Source organism: Corvus brachyrhynchos, unplaced genomic scaffold (genome assembly GCF_000691975.1).
Source record: "Corvus brachyrhynchos isolate BGI_N302 unplaced genomic scaffold, ASM69197v1 scaffold219, whole genome shotgun sequence".
NCBI classification, from domain to species: Eukaryota; Metazoa; Chordata; class Aves; order Passeriformes; family Corvidae; genus Corvus; species Corvus brachyrhynchos.
The window spans coordinates 1,244,973-1,245,500 of record NW_008240034.1 but is presented as its reverse complement, the minus strand read 5'-3'; the positions used below and the strand labels follow the sequence as shown (position 1 = coordinate 1,245,500).

The window sequence follows — 528 nt, the reverse complement described above, 5'->3', positions numbered from 1 at the left end:
CACGGAGCTCTGCCAGATGGCTCCTGGCCGGGCCCTGCCCTGGGAGGATGTATGCTGGAGGCAGCTGAGGGTCCTGCATAATTTAACGCCAGCCCGGCGTCCTCTGTCACAGCCCCACGCAGCTCCTGGGCAGAGATGGGATGTCGTGCCAGCCCAGCACGAGGAATCACGGCCACAGAGCCGAGCCGCTGCTCTCAGCACCTCCTGCTCTGGAATATCCCGGTGGCTCTAACCCACAACCTGCCCCAAGCTGCAGGATCCCCGCAGCCTCCCCAGCACGCTGTGCCCAAACCCACCAGTGCTGTGCCACTTCCCTGCCCTTTCCCCAAACCCATGAGAGCTGCCTGAGTACACTCACAGGTCCTCCTCCTCCTCCTCAGAGCCCATCTCCTGCTGGTACCCGCCATCTTCCTCCTCCTCGCCGCGCTCCTCCTCTTCCTCCTCCTCAGAGGCCTGGCTCTCGTCCGACAGCCCCGGGCTGGGCGAGTGGCTGAGGGCGGCGGGGGGGGCGGCGCCCGCGGCGCGCGG

The 528-nt window shown here is 67.2% G+C and overlaps 1 protein-coding gene across 1 annotated transcript in view; it reads right to left on the bottom strand.

Moving 5' to 3' along the window:
* The window catches only part of ARID3A (AT-rich interaction domain 3A), a gene marked incomplete at its 3' end in the record, with an annotated part of 15,998 nt that overhangs the window by 14,519 nt on the left and 951 nt on the right, over positions 1 to 528 (bottom strand). Inside the window, exon 3 of the mRNA XM_017743809.1 lies at positions 359 to 526. Within this exon, the coding sequence (XP_017599298.1) occupies positions 359 to 526 (168 nt within the window). The remainder of the gene's footprint in view (positions 1 to 358; positions 527 to 528) is intronic.